This window comes from Vulpes lagopus, chromosome 2 (genome assembly GCF_018345385.1).
Source record: "Vulpes lagopus strain Blue_001 chromosome 2, ASM1834538v1, whole genome shotgun sequence".
NCBI classification, from domain to species: Eukaryota; Metazoa; Chordata; class Mammalia; order Carnivora; family Canidae; genus Vulpes; species Vulpes lagopus.
The window spans coordinates 167,217,167-167,229,223 of record NC_054825.1 but is presented as its reverse complement, the minus strand read 5'-3'; the positions used below and the strand labels follow the sequence as shown (position 1 = coordinate 167,229,223).

Below are 12,057 nucleotides of genomic sequence, written 5' to 3'. Positions count from 1 at the left end.
CTGCCCAACTCTGGGCCTGGCATATAGCAGACACTCAAGAAACTTCGGCTTTCAAAGGACTCAAGGATCCAGGCTCATGTTCAGGAGCATCAGAGGAGAGGCAGGGAGGTGGGAGGGTGCAGGTGGATCCGGAAAGGCAAGGACAGCAGAGAGCCATCAGCACGACGCCACCAGAGGCAGGGAGCCACGGCTGAGTCTGGACGACAGCCTGGATGTGTCTCAGTCCTCCCAGAGACACGGCCTCCTCACATCCTCAACCAGATAGCAAATCACCAGAAACCCAGGCCTCCCTGGGGACTCCTCTCTGTCATCCACACCTGGTGTCGGCTTCCACAAACACTGTTTGAACCCCAAACCCTGTGCTGGGCAGCAATGGGGACACAGTAGTGACCACAACAGCCCAGGGCCTGCCTTCCTAGGACTCATAGTCCAGATGGGGAGACAGGCTCACCCTTTGACTGGGAGGACCCAGGGTGGTCGGGGCTGGGACTGGGGATCCCAGGGTGTACCTAGCCCAGCCTGAGAATCCAGAAGGGCTTCCTGGAGGAGGCAGGCAATGAAATAGAGCAGAGGAAAGCAGGGATCTGCTAGCCGGAGAGGGCATAAGTGAGGCGGAATAACTGGAGCACAGAGTTCCCAGGAGGAGGGGGTGTCCATGAGGCTGGGCAAGTAGGCAGGGGCCAGGCCATGCAGAGCCTCGTGGGCCACGCCAAGAAGCTGGGCTTTCTCCTGAGGGCACTGGGGAGTCATGGCAAGTTCTGAGCACCATGGAAGGAGGGAGGGTGAGACCAGGCCCATGGACCTGGGAGGATCTGCTGGGGGGAAGCCAGATGAGGGGCAGGGTGATGCCTGGACAGGGCAGGGAGGACAGGGAGAGAGAGAAAGAGCAGGTGCCACAGGGTGTGGTGTGCTGGGGGGAGAGAGGGGGGAAGCGTCAGGGACACAGTCCTGGGTCTCTCTGTCCCAGTGACAGGTGAACGGTGGCGCCATCCCTGATAAGAGGAGGAACAGGTCTGGGGGAAGATGCCAAGGTCAGTTTAGGACAAGGTGAGTGAGAGGTGCCCAGGGGACATCTGGGGGGAGGCATCCTGAATGGGCTCAGGGGAGTGCCTGGGTCAGGACAAAGAAGGATGAGGTGAGGTTGCAGGTGGGGTGGGGGGAACAGGAGGCACCAGGGCACCCACACTTCCAGCCACTCCCCCATCAGAGCCCCGCCCTGCAAGGGTAGCTCAGGACAGGATGCAAACTAGGAAGAGCAAACCAGGACAGAGGAGCCACTGGTACGGCCCTTGCCCAGATGCAGGCCGCTGGGGCCTTAGGACCAGGGCCCAGAACCATCAAGAGATCAATATAACACATCTGTCGAAAACACTTTCCCCAGATCCCCCATGGCCTCTGCCAACCTCACCTTTCCAGAAACACCTCCCCTGATCCCCTCCTCCAGCTCCAATTTAAAAATTGGGTGGCTCAGCAGTTGAGCACCTGCCTTTGGCTCAGGGCATGATCCTGAAATCCGGATCGAGTCCCACATCAGGTTCCCTGCGGGGAGCCTGCTTCTCCCTCTGCCTCTGTCTCTGCCTTTATGTGTATGTGTGTGTGTCTCTCATGAATAAATAAATCTTTAAAAAATAAAATAAAATAAAAATCACAAATGGGGGGACACCTCAGTGGCTCAGCAGTCTGCCCTCGGCTCAGGGAGTGATCCCAGGGTCCTGGGATCAAGTCCCACATGGGGCTCCCCGTAGGGAGCCTGCTTCTCCCTCTGCCTCTCTCTCTCTGTGTGTCTCTCATGAATAAATAAATAAAATTTAAATAATTACATATGAAAATCACAAACCCCCTTCCTGGCTTTATTTTTCCCCATTTACGTCCATCCGACATAATATTTTATTTGTTTACCCACGAACGTCAGCCCCACGGGGGCAGGGATCTTATCCACCAACACCCAGGACACTGTCCGGCAGACAGGAGATGCTCTTGCAATATTTGTTGAGTAAAACAGCCCTACGAGGTGGGTGCTGTCATCATTCCCATTTCACAGATGAGAACGCTGAGGCCCAGCAGGTTCTATGACTTGCCCCGGGTCGTGGAGGTAGGGGACAGTGGACCAGGTCCCGTGCCTACACTTTTAATAATAGTAACACCAAGCAGACCTCGCCCTCGGGGCCCGTTCTGCCGGCTGCTGGCCAAAGGCCTGACACGGAGCAGCTCACCAACTGCTCTCAGGGTCTCCACCATCCCGGCTTTTCAGAGCAGCACGCAGAGACTCAGCAAGGGGCTGCCTCCAGCCCCGCTTCGCCCAAGTGCAGAGCCAAGGTCAAACCCGGACTCTCTCTGGCCCCAAACTCTCCACGCGCACACCTGACAGACAGGGCTGTCAAGGCCGAGAAGGGAAGAGGGAATGTGGGTTTCTTAGCCCCATATGGGGGCTGGTGGGAGCAGAGCCCCAAAGAGAGTGAGTAGCCGCCCACCCTCCTTCCTTCTGTGTGGCTTTGCACACAGAACAGGGTTCAAATTCCCTCTCCCTGCAGGACCTTGGGCAAGTCAGAGCCCGTGGCCGGTGCCTCAGTTTCCCTCTCTGCAAGGAGGGGTTCAAACAGTGCCCACCTGGGGGGACATCCCCTGAAAGGACAGCTGACAGTCACCCACGGTGCCAGGGCCAGGAAACGACAGTCGCTGGTTTTATTCCTCAGTGACCCCCACGTTGCCAGGGAGGCCGAGGCGTGGGCCCCGAGTAAGAACTGCCCTAAAATCTTTCCCCCGCGCCTCCTCCTCCTCCCTGGCGACCTGGTTCTTCTCCTGGTACCAGACCCGGGCCCTCAGCACAAAGAAGGTTAGGCAGCGCCCCAGGAGGCCTGGCCGGGTCGTGGCCCCTGGCCCGTGCCTGCCACACCCGCTCTGGTACCCAAATGGGGCCCCAGATCCTCGGTGACTCGATCCCTCCAAATTCAGGTGATCTCCCCCGGCTCCAAATCACCGAACCCTCCCAGGTCCCGCGCCAGACGGAGCCAGGTCCCCACCAGGAAGGGCCTCGGAGCACTGGGACGCCACCACCGCCGTCTTCAAGGCCAAGTTGGGGGCGAAAGATGGCTGTGACCGGGTGCAGCTGGCTCCTCCTCAGTGGTGAGCAAGAATGGAGCCCCCCACAACCTCAGCCCACTGAGGGGAAGGGTGGGGATCCCCGGGACCGGGAGAGGGAAGGTGGGAGCCAGCACCCCAGCATGCTGGGTAGGGAGGGCATCGTTTGCTCCTCCAGGAGGCACCCGGCGTGGAGCTAGCCAGGGACGGCCACCCAGAGAGGTTTGTAGGGTGGACCTCAGAGATTTCTGGAATCAGGGCGTGAGCTCAAGCAGAGGAGCCACTGATCCTGCTCGCTCGCTCAGTGTGGCAGAGCCATACTGAGCCATGGAAGCTTGGCCGGGGTGAGCTCTAGCCAGCAGCTCGGCCTCTCCCTGGGATGTGGCTTTGGGCAGGTGCCTTCCCCTTCTCGACCTATTTCCCCATCTATGAAACGGGCTAAACTCACAGGGTCGTTTGAAGGTCATAACAAACAGCATTGGCTAGCACCGACTGTGCCACAGGAGCTGTTGGTAACGCTGCCCGTGTGTTCACCACCACCCTAGGCAGGAGGCCCACTCACGACCCCCCACTTCATAGACGAGAAACCGGAGGCTCAGAGAGGGGAAGCCAGCAGCCGGGGTCACACAGCCAGTAGCAGCAGGGCTGAGTGCTACACCCAGAGCACTCACCCCTAGCCCTAGCTTTAGCAGTCTGGAAAGTACCAGAAACCAGGCCAGGCATGCGAGCACTTCTTCCCTGAGAACTGCCATGGACACCCATTCCAGGCCTACACACGCACACGCATGCACACGCACGCACACACACATGCACATGCACACGCACATACACACGCACAATTCCAACCCAAGCAGCCCTGACCAGCTAGGCAGGTTTGGGGCTTATCTGTCGGGGTTGAAAGGCAAGGGGTGGAGTCAATTCATCACACCCCTACTTTCTGCTGTGGTCAGACCTGGAGAGGCAGGGAGCTGAGCCGGGGCCTACATGAGCCCGCCTGATTGTGTAAGCCTCGTCTGGTGACTCTCAGGACGGGAAAACCCTCTGGGCCCCATGCGATCCAGAGTTCTTGCAGGCTGAGCACGTGCTACGCACTCGTGTGCAAGGCTTTCTGCCAGATTCTTGGCACGGCCCGACAAATTCAACCCTCAGGCCCACTCCAGACCCTGCACCTGGCCAGCACTTATTGAGCACTTACTGTATACCAGGAACACGTGTGCCAGGAGCTCACGTCTCCTCCTTCACTGAACGGGGGCAGTGGTCAAGCCGGCCTCATCCGGGCCCTCTGGCTCCTTTTCCTCAGCCGCTTTTCTGAGCGTGGGGGCCGAGATCTCCATCACCCCCGAGCCCGCCCAGCCAGCTGAGGGGGACAACGTGACGCTGGCCGTCCATGGGCTTTTGGGGGAGCTGCTTGCCTACAACTGGTACGCGGGACCCACTCTCAGCCTGACTTACCTGGTGGCCAGCTACATTGTGAGCACGGGCGACGAGACCCCTGGCCCGGCCCACACAGGGCGGGAGGCTGTGCGCCCCGATGGCAGCCTGGACATCCAGGGCGTCCTGCCCCGCCACTCGGGCACCTACATCCTGCAGACTCTCAATAGGCAGCTGCAGACGGAGGTGGGCTACGGACACTTGCAGGTCTATGGTGAGACACCCCACCCCCGGACTCCCCTCTGCCGCAGCCAGCCTTCCCACCTCCTTCCCAGTCCCTCTATAAAAATAAATAAATAAATAAATAAATAAATAAATAAATAGAAGGTAAAAATTTAAAACCTAAATAAATAAATAAATAAATAAATAAATAACAATAAAATTAAAATGCTCACCTCCTTCAGGACGGCTTCCAGGATTACCTCTTATCCCATTCTTTGCCCCTCCAGCGGGGTACAGGGGCACCACCAGGATCCAGCCATGCCCCTCAACCTGGGGAGGAGGGTGGCCGGGGAAGCAGGCAGTGCCCGGCCCCCTCCCCCTCTGTCTCTTGCCCCACAGAGATCCTGGCCCAGCCCGTGGTCATGGCCAACAACACGGCACTGGTGGAGCGCCGAGACACCCTACGCCTGATGTGCAGCAGCCCCAGCCCCGCTGAGGTCCGCTGGTTCTTCAACGGCGAAGCCCTGCCCATCGCCATCCGCCTCGGCCAGTCCCCCGATGGCCGGGTGCTGACCCGGCATGGCATCCGCAGGGAGGAGGCTGGAGCCTACCAGTGTGAGGTCTGGAACCCGGTCAGTGTGAGCCGCAGCGAGCCCATCAACCTGACCGTGTACTGTGAGTCCTCCTGGCCCCACTAGAAATACCCAGTGCCCAAATCTCATAGATGGGTAAACTGAGGCCAGGAGAGGGCACCCGAGGGCACGCAGTGGGTCAGTAGATGAGCTGGGCTTAGGAGCCAGGGATCCCTCTTAAAATGCGCTTGACCCATCGCCAAAGGACAAAAAACCACCCTAGAAATGGAATAATCCTTCAGTCTGAAGCAGTACCTGCAGGAAAGGACACAGGACTGGTTGGTTTTGAAACGGAGGCGGGAAGGGAGTGGTGGGTGGGAGGGGAGGTAAAACTTAAAAATGTAACCAAAGCACGGAGTCATTCCCAGGGGCAGCAGATATGCAGTGTGGAATCCGGGGCAAATAAATCACAGAGGTACGCAAGGGCTGCTAATGTAGAAAAACTTAGAGCCTAGAATCCTACCACCAGGGAATGCTGGATTTAAGAAGCACTGAATTCTAGACTCTGAGAATCCTAGAAGCAGAAATTCTAGAAGCAGAAATTCTTAGAACCTTAGAATTGAATTCTAAAATCTTAGAGCCACCCAAACCTAGAATTTTAGAAACATAGATTTCTAGAATCTTAGAATCCTAGAACCTAGAAGCACTGACTCTTGCATTGACTAGACGCATTGACCCTTGGAGCCCTAGAATTCTAGACTCTTAGAGTGACTTACGAGAAACTGATAGTCTAGTCATCTTTTTCTTCTTCTTCTTTCTTCTTCTTCTTCTTCTTCTTCTTCTTCTTCTTCTTCTTCTTCTTGGGCCATAGATTTCGAAAATATCTTGAAATTTGGTCTGGCCCAACACCCTCTTTTTACAGAAGAGAAAACAGATCCCCTGAAAGGGGAAAGTGATTCTCGGGATCCTAGAGCAAGTTAGAGATCTGTGTGGGATCCAGAATCCAGAAAAAAACAGAGCTTCCTCCCTCCACAAGTCCCCAGGGGCCCAGCCTGGTGGAGAGGAAGCCAGGGACTCGCCTGTCCCTCTACTGCCCCGTGTCTCTCTCCCTCCTGCCCCCACAGTTGGCCCAGAACGCGTGGCCATCCTCCAGGATTCTACTGCCCGCACAGGCTGTACCATCAAGCTTGACTTCAATACATCCCTCACCCTGTGGTGTGTGTCCCAGTCCTGCCCAGAGCCCGAGTACGTGTGGGCCTTCAACGGGCGCGCCCTCAAGAACGGGCGAGACCACCTCAACATCAGTAGCATGACAGCGGCCCAGGAGGGCACGTACACGTGTATTGCTAAGAACCCCAAGACCCTGCTTTCCGGATCTGCCTCAGTGGTGGTCAAGCTCACCGGTGAGTCGCCCCCGGCCTGACCACCACCCGCTCCCCCATGGAGACCCAGGTGGACCGTGAAGGTTTGGCCACTCCTCCAACAGTTAGGGCACCATTGGCCCACCAGATCATTGGAAATTAAGAGATTCTCAACCCATCCTTTGGCCAAGTGACAAAGTGGCATGTCCGGTGGTCCTCCCCTCTTCATTTGGGGGACAGAAGGAGACAGCCCATACCCTGTCACTCGGAAAACAAAGAATGAATAAGACTCTTCCCTGAGGGGTGACGTGAGAAGGGAGCCACCTTGTCCGCACTGTACAGGAGCAGAGCGGGAAAACATTCAGACGTCCCTTTGTGTGAGCGCCCCCCATTCTAAATCCAGCCCGCCACAGCTGCCGAGGGCCTTGGCCCATCCCCTCCGCGCAGACAGCTGAACTTCTGTGCAGCCAACTAGATGATGCAGTGATCTGGCCCAGATGACTGTGTGTGTACACGCACAGGCGCACACACACATACACACACGGAAAATCACAGCCAGTTGTTGGCAAGTGGAAAAACACAGCCAGGGAGGCATTGCCTTGCCCCTGTCCTTAGACAGCCTGGGGACTGGGGGTAGTATAGACACAGCTGGTGTTTTGAGAGCTATCAGGATCCTCAGGGGACACTTTCTCATCCCCTGGGGATGGTGGCTTTGAACATGAAGGCCTCGTTAATTCTGCCTTGGTTCCTTCCCAAGCGGCCACTATCCCCCAGGGACAGTGGGAACAGTCCTGCCCTCCTTCCCTCCCCCTCCCTCCTACTAACAGGCTGGGTCTCATCCAAAGGGTGGATACTCTTTCACCCAAAGCAGAAATGGCATCCCCAGAGGTAAGTGTACCTCCTGCCCCACCCCACCTGGGGCAGCTGGTCTTGGCAAGAGACAGGGGGGTGTACCAGATGACCTCAGGTGCTGCCCCAAGTCCTGCCCGTGCAGGCCAAGATGGGGGGTGTCGAAGTGCGCAGGTATGTGCAGGGAGTGGGTACAGCGCCCCCAAGGGCCTCCTAAACTGTCAGCAACCCTGTGGCAGGTGCCAGGGAGAGACAGAGGAAAAGGAAACCACCCTGCCCCCATCTGGGGGAGACTCTGATCTGATGGAGGAGATATGGTCTCTGCTCTTGGAGAGATGATCCTGGAATAGGGAAGCATGACTTCCTTATTCAAGGAACTGCCAGTCAGAGCGAAGAGGCAATGCCTCACACTCCATGGACTTTCAAGCAGTGATGGAGGAGACATGACACGCGCCCTCAGTGAGCTTCCAGTCAGATGGAGGAGACAGTCCACACTTGGGGGAGATTTGGTACTCTGATGGGAGAGATGTGGTCTTGAGGAGACATGGTCCTTTTTTTTTTTTTTTTTGAGAATTCCTAGTCTGATGGGGGGAGACACAGTTCCCACCTCTGCGTTACTCCCAATCTGATGGGGGAGTACAAGCCCCCCCACTTTCTAGGAATTTCCAGTCTGATAAGATAGGCATGCTCCCATCCAACCTCTGAGGTCCCCAGCCTGATTGGAGAGACCCAGCCTAATAATCTGGAATTCCAAATCTGATGGAAGAGACATGGCTTCCCACACTCTGGAATCTTTCGATTTGATAAGAAACTATATAGCCCCCACATTCTGAGACCTCTTGGTTTGATAGAAGAGATACAGCCTGGGGTATACAAGTCTCAACTCTCTGGTAAGGGAAACAGGGCCCCCATATTTTGAGAATTTTCAGTCTCATAGGGGAGGTACAATGCCCCCCCCCATATTCTAGAATTCCCAATCTGATAGGGGAGACACTGTCCCTGTATTCTGGGAACTTTCAATCTGATGGAGGAGACATGGTTTGACTCTCTAGGGTCATCTAGTTAAATGGGAGAAATATCCCCCAAGGGCTGGAAATTCCTAGTCTAATGGGGGAGTGATGGCTCCCATCCTTTGGGGTCTCCCAGTCTCATGGGAGAAGACACAGCTCCCTGGTAGGCATTGTTGGGACACAAAACCGACCTCCACTATCACACAAGTCAGCTCCTTCCTCTGTCTCCTTCCCAGCACCTCACACGGGGGGGGGGAGCACCAGCCAGTTGTGGGGAGGCATGGAGGAGCCAGCTGAGGGGAGGAGGGGGACGCCATACCCAGTGCAGGCCAGGCTGACCCAGCCCCCTCACTGTTTCCTCAGCGGCAGCAGTTGCCATGACAATTGTGCCTGTGCCGACCAAGCCGATGGAGGGCCAGGACGTGACACTGACCGTACAGGGCTACCCCAAGGACCTGCTGGTCTATGCCTGGTACCGCGGGCCTGCCTCCGAGCCCAACCGGCTGCTCAGCCAACTGCCGTCAGGGAACTGGATCGCAGGCCCCGCACACACAGGCCGGGAAGTGGGCTTCGCCAACTGCTCACTGCTGGTGCAGAAGCTGAACCTCACGGATGCTGGCCGCTACATGCTCAAGACCGTCACATTGCAGGGCAAGACAGAGACGCTGGAAGTGGAGCTGCAGGTGGCCCGTGAGTGTATCAGAGGGGCAGAGGGGGTCTCTTTTCAGATAGAGGCTTCCAAGAGGAGGCTTTACCTCCTCCATAGGCTGGGAAACATAGATCGAGGTGGATATGCCTACACATCACACTGAAAGAAGGGACTTTGTCTCCTCCATCCGACTTGGGGATCTCCAAATGGAGTTCTTTCCTCTTCCATCAAACTGATGACCTAGACTAGGGGTAGATAGGCCTCCTCCATCAGACTGAAGGCCACTACAGGGGGCTTCCGTGCCTTCTCTCTCATACAAGAGGTTCACCAGACTGAAGGTTTTTTTTTTTTTTTTTTTTTTTTTTCAGACTGAAGGTTTTAAAAGAGGAGACATAGTCTGAGGGTAGGGCATCCTTTTTCCTGCAGATGGGTAGACTCTAAAACACAGGAGATATTGTCTCTGCTACTATATTGGGAAAACGGGCTAATGATGGGAGTTTACCTCCCCCATCAGACTAGATGTATAGAATGAAAGTGGATCATACCTCCCTCTTTAGACTGGGAGATCCTAGACTATTGGAATTGTGCCTCATTCTTTGCATTACAGTAAGAGTATGAACAGAATTTCTACCATCAGAGGGTGGAATTTTTTCATAAAGTGAAATCCTCCATTAGGATAGAGGCTTCTAGATGGTAGGAATTGCATCTCTGCCCTCAGACAAGGCGTTTCCAATGGTCAAGAACAATGTCTCTTCCAACAGCCTGTGAATTTTCCCGATGTTGAAGACCATGGCTTGCCCATCAGAGTAGGGACTCCCAGAGCCAGGGACCATGTCTCCTCCATCAGACTGGGAGCTCCTAGAGTCAGGGACCATGTCTCCTCCATCAGACTGGGAGCTCCCAGAGGCAGGAAACATGTCTCCTCCATCAGACTGGGAGCTCCCAGAATCAGGGATAAGGTCTCCTCTATCAGATTAGGGGCTCCCAGAGCTAAAGACCATGTCTCCTCCATCAGACTGGGAGCTCCCAGAGTCAGGGACCATGTCTCCTCCATCAGACTGGGAGCTCCCAGAGTCAGGGACCATGTCTCTTCTATCAGACTGGGGGCTCCCAGAGTCAAGGACCATGTCTCCTCCATCAGACTGGGAGCTCCCAGAGTCAAGGATCATGTCTCCTCCGTCAGACTGGGAGCTCTCAGAGTCAGGGACCAGGTCTCCGCCATCAGACTGGGGGCTCTCAGAGTCAGGGACCAGGTATCCTCCATCAGACTGGGCATCCCTGGAGATCCAGGAGGCCATGTCCCTAGGGCAGGTTTCATCACATTAGACCAGGACACTGAATGACACTGGGAACTAGGTCATTCTCCAGTCTGGAGTCTCACCTCCCACCATCAGACCAGACACTTTTGGAAGCCCTAAGTCAGGGATGGCGTCTCCCAGCTCAGATGTGAAGCTTCCAGGATCAGAAATCAATCACTGCCAGGTACCCCCTAGACATCCTCTTCATCAAACGCTGGTCCTGGGGCAGTGCTGGAGGTAGAATGCTCTGCGATGGCAGCAGGCCACCCCCCTAAAGGCTCGGAATTCCTTTTCACCCTGTCTCTCTCCTCACAGTCAACCTCCCTCCCCCGCATGAGGACCAACGCCACCTTCCTGAACCTGAACCTGACACAGGCTGAGCGTGGGGCGGGTGGGGCTGTGGGAGGTTGGGGGTGGGCAGGGGAGCACGAGGGGTGGGGGCACTGGGAGCTGGTCCTCTACCTCCCTGACAGCTTTTTCCACCCTTTTACCCCATCCCCGCCTCAGCCCTGGAGTAGCAGCACAGCTGTGACCGTGGGGACCTCCGGAGAGAAGAGCTCTTCACACCGTCCTCCGTCCTCCCCGTCTCCTCCCTCTCAGTGGAGGACCACTCGCTCCCAGTGAGGATGCCGGATTGATGGTGGTCGGCTGCTCTCCTGCTCCCACGCTAGAGTTAGAACGGACAGGGCCCTACTCCTTCGCTGAGTTGTTGGAGAACCACAGAGGCCATAAATGTCCTGGTGAACACATGTATGTGTCAGCCTCTCCTTCTATGATCGCCAACCCTGCCATACCCTGGTGGCCACACTCACCTCCTTTCCTACCTGGGGTTATTCTCAGTTTAGGTGCATGCATGCACAGGGATGCCTAAATGACAGTGAGGCAAGTCCCTACTGCTCAGTGTCAGGGCCTCAGGCTCTTCCCACCCCTCCTCAGGTTATAGCTGATGGTCCTGCTTCCCAGTGGGCCAAAGGCTCCCCTTTCCTGGGACACCAAACAGAGCTGGGTTCTGGAGGACATGGTCTTCCTCTATGCTGCACCTCACTCCACTTGGCCCGAAACAAGGCTGCTCAGGACAGGCAATGACCAAATTTCTTGTGAGGGGTTCCTTCTATTTAACCAAAGATGTTCCTTTTTGTCCTCCATTGTCCTGGGATTGCCCTCACCCCATGTCTCTCTCAAACATCACCTGCACAACCCTAAAAATATCTCCTGTATCTTCTAAATGCAAATGGGGTAGTGTGGGGATGAGGAGTGGAGAGCAGGGGGAGTGGAAGCCAGAGAAAGGGTGTCTTCTAACTCCTGTCACAGGCCCTACTCAGCCAAGATGTCCCAGGGGAGACACATTCTTAGTGGTGGTCAGAAATGGTGATCACAGACTCAGCTTGAAGAAGAAAGAAACATTTGGGCAGAAATAGAAAGGCCTACTAGAGAGATTGCCTAGAAACTTTCAAGAAAGACCCTTTCTGAGGATGGCCATGCTGAGATGGGATGGTGGGAGGATAAAAAATAGAATGAGAATTATAAAATCCAGATTATGATCCACCATTTGCCATGGATTCACTAGACCCTCAGTTTATTTTTTTTTTTTAATTTTTATTTATTTATGATAGTCACACAGAGAGAGAGAGAGAGAGAGAGGCAGAG

The 12,057-nt window shown here is 55.5% G+C and overlaps 1 protein-coding gene across 2 annotated transcripts; it reads left to right on the top strand.

The window, feature by feature from the left end:
* The first annotated feature begins 3,086 nt into the window (after positions 1-3,086).
* CEACAM16 (CEA cell adhesion molecule 16, tectorial membrane component) lies at positions 3,087-11,132 on the top strand. Of its 2 annotated transcripts, XM_041745283.1 has the most exons (6): positions 3,087-3,123; positions 4,379-4,723; positions 5,071-5,346; positions 6,368-6,646; positions 8,827-9,153; positions 10,918-11,132. In XM_041745283.1, exons 1-6 carry the CDS (start codon positions 3,087-3,089, stop codon positions 10,926-10,928), a joined length of 1,275 nt encoding a protein of 424 aa, XP_041601217.1. In that variant the 3' UTR covers positions 10,929-11,132. The 2 variants fall into 2 exon arrangements, with proteins under 2 accessions (XP_041601217.1, XP_041601216.1); XM_041745282.1 differs by lacking the exon at positions 10,918-11,132 and having other exon boundaries at positions 8,827-9,386.
* The last annotated feature ends 925 nt before the right edge of the window (positions 11,133-12,057 follow it).

Bases quoted from the DNA above. Each gene is read 5' to 3' on its own strand.
- CEACAM16 (XM_041745282.1), top strand. From the start codon at position 3,087: ATGGCTGTGACCGGGTGCAGCTGGCTCCTCCTCAGTG. The intron at 4,724-5,070 runs GTGAGACACCCC...CTTGCCCCACAG, and splicing joins CGGACACTTGCAGGTCTATG to AGATCCTGGCCCAGCCCGTG. The intron at 5,347-6,367 runs GTGAGTCCTCCT...CTGCCCCCACAG, and splicing joins CATCAACCTGACCGTGTACT to TTGGCCCAGAACGCGTGGCC.